Source organism: Belonocnema kinseyi, chromosome 8 (genome assembly GCF_010883055.1).
Source record: "Belonocnema kinseyi isolate 2016_QV_RU_SX_M_011 chromosome 8, B_treatae_v1, whole genome shotgun sequence".
In the NCBI taxonomy this organism is placed as follows: Eukaryota; Metazoa; Arthropoda; class Insecta; order Hymenoptera; family Cynipidae; genus Belonocnema; species Belonocnema kinseyi.
Genome location: NC_046664.1, coordinates 33417872 through 33421856, shown reverse-complemented (window position 1 = coordinate 33421856; position 3985 = coordinate 33417872). Strand labels below are relative to the sequence as shown.

The 3985-nt window shown below is 28.2% G+C and overlaps 1 protein-coding gene across 1 annotated transcript in view; it reads right to left on the bottom strand.

The window, feature by feature from the left end:
- Positions 1-339: 339 nt before the first annotated feature.
- LOC117178005 (natterin-4-like) overlaps positions 340-3985 on the bottom strand; it is a 6352-nt gene continuing 2706 nt past the window's right edge. Inside the window, exons 2-4 of the mRNA XM_033369181.1 lie at positions 2282-2481; positions 1034-1177; positions 340-830 (exon numbers count right to left, since the gene is read on the bottom strand). Of these exons, the coding sequence (XP_033225072.1) occupies positions 744-830; positions 1034-1177; positions 2282-2481 (431 nt within the window). The 3' untranslated portion in view covers positions 340-743. The remainder of the gene's footprint in view (positions 831-1033; positions 1178-2281; positions 2482-3985) is intronic.

Sequence of the window (3985 nt, the reverse complement as noted above, 5' to 3'; positions counted from 1 at the left end):
GGGTCGCTTAACTTCGGTGAAAATAAACAATTTTACACTAAAGATTTTTTTAGTTTACAAATAGAACAACAAGTGTTCATTTTGTTTAGTTTCCAACCCAGTATTGTTTCTTTCCAACTGCTTTAATTGACAGTTTTTTAATTTAAACGCCACAATTTGAAATTGTTCTATTTTTAAAACCTTTTAGTTTAAGTTTTTAAATTTTATTTATCGTACATGTAAAATGTAATTATTTAAAAAAATATAAAGTATTTAAAAAAAAAAAGATTTTAATAATTTTTTTCGATAGAACAAAGCTTCATAAAGGCATCGAAGAATGTACATATGACAATGCGAAAATAGAATATTAATTTTTTAATTAGAAAAATAACACCATTTGAATGTCATAGAAATAAAAACGATTTCTAATACATTGTTTGTATTTTTGTAATTACTTATTGCGCATTTTGTAGAGGCCTTGTGGACTACGTGGAAAGTCTAGTTGAAATAATTATTAAGTTTTGAACACAAGAGTAATTTTCAGTAATTGTAGATACTCAGAGCAAATGACTGCTCGTCATTTTATTTTACGTTGAAAAAAAAAGAAGATAAAAATACAAGTGCTTAAATTTGATTTCTCGTATGTTACATGAGTGTGCTAAAATTCCTAATGATAAGGAAGCTCTCTATGATATAAGTACAAAATATCTCAGAAGATATTGACGCCATGTTGGAAAAATCTGCATTAACAAATTTTTTTTTATTTAATGCAAGACGAGCACCTCGTAATCGTGGAAAGACAATTCCTCACCATCAAAGGGAATGTACAAAACACCATGGGTCCCATGTACCTAAAATAAAATTAAACCAATTTTAAATGCTTAAAAAATTAGTATTATTTAATTTTATAATATAAAACGTTAATATTTCAATATAAAAGAACGAACCGTAATATTCAATAAATCAAATATAGAAATAACTAAAATTGTGTTTGGATTCAAATCAGAAAATTAATTTTTCCATTACATATATATTTTTAATCGATTTTGTTTACCTTTCCGATTGTCTGAGCACCCTTGTGAATAACACGTCCAATATATAAAGGTTCACCATCAGAAGTTTGGCCTCCAACAACAGCGTCTGTTGGAATTTCACCATTTCTGCAAAATTCCCACACGAATTCACCTTTGCACAAAACCTGTAAAATAAATAAGGATATTAAATTAACAATAGATAATCCACTCTACAGTATTTACTCTGATAAGAAACAAACAATATTATCGTAAATCGTAAACTAGAACTATATGCTAAAAACTCAACTGAAAATAGCTTATTTATTAAATGAATCAAAATAATTAAAAAAAAGTCCAGTATAGAGTTAAGTATGCAAAAAAATGTACATAACTTGAATATATTTTGAAAGTTCTAACCCGACTTCCAAAAATTGTTGATGGTTGCTAAGAATTTTCTGAAAATGTCACGTATTTCTAAAATATCATCAAATTCCTAGAAGATGCCAGAAGATTTTGATATTTAATCTACATAACTTTCAAAATATGCTAGGATAAAGAATGACTGATATAATGGTAAAATTATTGTAGAAAATTTTAAAGGATTTTTGAGCACTTTAATAATTTGCAAGTCATTTCGAAAGACTTTTGAGGCATTTTGAAATATTTTTGAACTTTTGCGTTTAAAAATGTTCACATCCTTTATTCTAGGAAAATTCCGATTATTTTATATATTTAATTTTTGGATATGACCAAACTCTTAATGCTTAATTATTACGTTTTCTGCGTTATTTTGATCGTTTTCGTTTTTTCGTTAAATTAAGTATTACCTAAAGATTATTTACTTGCTTGTGAAGAAATCTTATCTAGACAAATTTCGAGGACGAAGTCTCTTGGATTAAATATCTTTAGATTAGATTGTGCGAGTCAGAAATTAATTAAGATTTTTGTTAACAATGCTGTGTTTTGCAAGAAGGAAAAGTAATTCGTTGAGTTAATAATTTCAGAAACAAGAAAATTCCTTTAGTTTTTATTATTACAAATTATTTTCGCCTTCAGATGATCGCCTTCTTTATATTTAGAGCCGCTTTCAAATTTTAATTTATTTATTTTAAGTGCTATTATACTATTGCTTTCATTCACAAAAAACCCTTTCATTATTGTTTTACTAAATTGATTGCTTTTTGAAAAAAGGAAGAAGAAAGTTTTTTAACTTTTAATTGTAAATAGATTTAAATTGCATTCTATTCCTATATACTTTTGATCGCTTTTTATTTATTTAAATTATTTACCTCATAGCTGGTTTTTGGATGCTCCTCTCCATTGTATGCAACATAAGCAATGTTTCTGTCTGGAATTACTTTTGCTGGAATCATATCTCCTTCATGAAAAGCTCTTCCTACATAAATAGTACTTCCATCGATATCTCGACCACCTTCGACTGCCGTTGGTGGAACTCCATCTCCGGAAGATTTGCTTACCCACCTGTAGGCTACAAACAAATTTTGTAAATCTTTTGAAATTATTTTTGAATATTCATAACATTATTTTTACGCAAAAGGTCACTTCGCTTTTTATTAGATTTATATTCTCTAATAAAATGCAAAAAAATATCAAATGACTCTTGTGAGAATTCCTTGGAATTCTTCATATTGTGCTGGGACTTCCTGCAACCAACAAGCTAAACAGATTTTAGTGAATATCTAAGCGTATTTTCAGAATAGATGGAGCTATGAATTAAAAATGTTTTAAATTAAATTTTTTCAAAAAAAAGATCTCCTTCGCTCTGATGGAAATCGAACCACAGAACTTACCATTGCAAGTCGGGTGCTTTTCCTTTAAGCAACTATATTATAGAATGATTGAAAGAAGAATCCTTTTTAAGAAATACAAGCATCATTTTGCCTGGTGTTACGTATTAAAATCCGACAATCGGAAGTTTTGTGCTTCAATTCCAGAAAAGCAAAAGAGGTGATCTTTTCAAATAAAAAATTTAATTAAACAACATTTCAATTCATAGCCCCATCTAGTCCAGTCTAAAAAGACGTTAAAAAATTCTTTTATTCCCTGATGATAATATAAATTCTTTGAAAAGATTAAATACGTAACACCTGGAAAAATAATTCGAGTATTTCTAAAAAATGATTCTTCTTTCGATTTGTCTAGTAGCTTGAGGAAAAAGCACCGACCGGCAATCGAAAGTTCTGTTGTTTGATTCTCAGCGAGGCATTGCAATTAAAGAATGTTATTGATAAATTTATAAAATTGAAATTTTTTTTATTTTGTCAATTTACAACTACATAACCAACAAAATCAGAATATTTCAGGAAAATGAAAAATCATTCTGTGAAATTTAAATGATCATTTTATGATAAAACAAAAGTCCACTCTCTAAATCTAAATTATTAAAAATCCAACTAATTGAATCAATATTAAGGATTTCAACTTCTAAATCAGTTTTTTTTATTTCATCAATTGAAATAGTAAAGTACATTGCAAGAGTTTTACTTAAACTAAAAAAAAAAAACATTCTTTCCACTGTAAGTCTTCGCTGGCTCAAATTCTCTACAAACAGGGGAATATTTTTACATTACATTTTTAAGCAAGGTGGTACAAATTTTGCATTTTCAGCAATAAAATATTCATTTTTGACCAAATAGTTGAATTTCCAACAAAAAAGATGAATTTAACCCTTAAACGGCCAAAACGCCACTACCGGGACACTGCTTTTCAACGGCCAATAACTAAGACTATTCGACACTAGAAAAAATTGAGACACATATATTTTTATTGCTTAAGATCTCCCCTTTCCGATGGTTCCTATGAAATTCCTCAAAAAATTTTCTTATTATCCCAAAATGCAGTTTAAACAAAAAAAACGTGATTTTTCGTGGCTATTTTTTTTGTGAACCATTTTCCAAAGCTTTTCGAGTCTGTAATTAACCTGGAATCTCACTAACCGGTGGAATAAATGTCTAAACTTTGAGAATCCATGG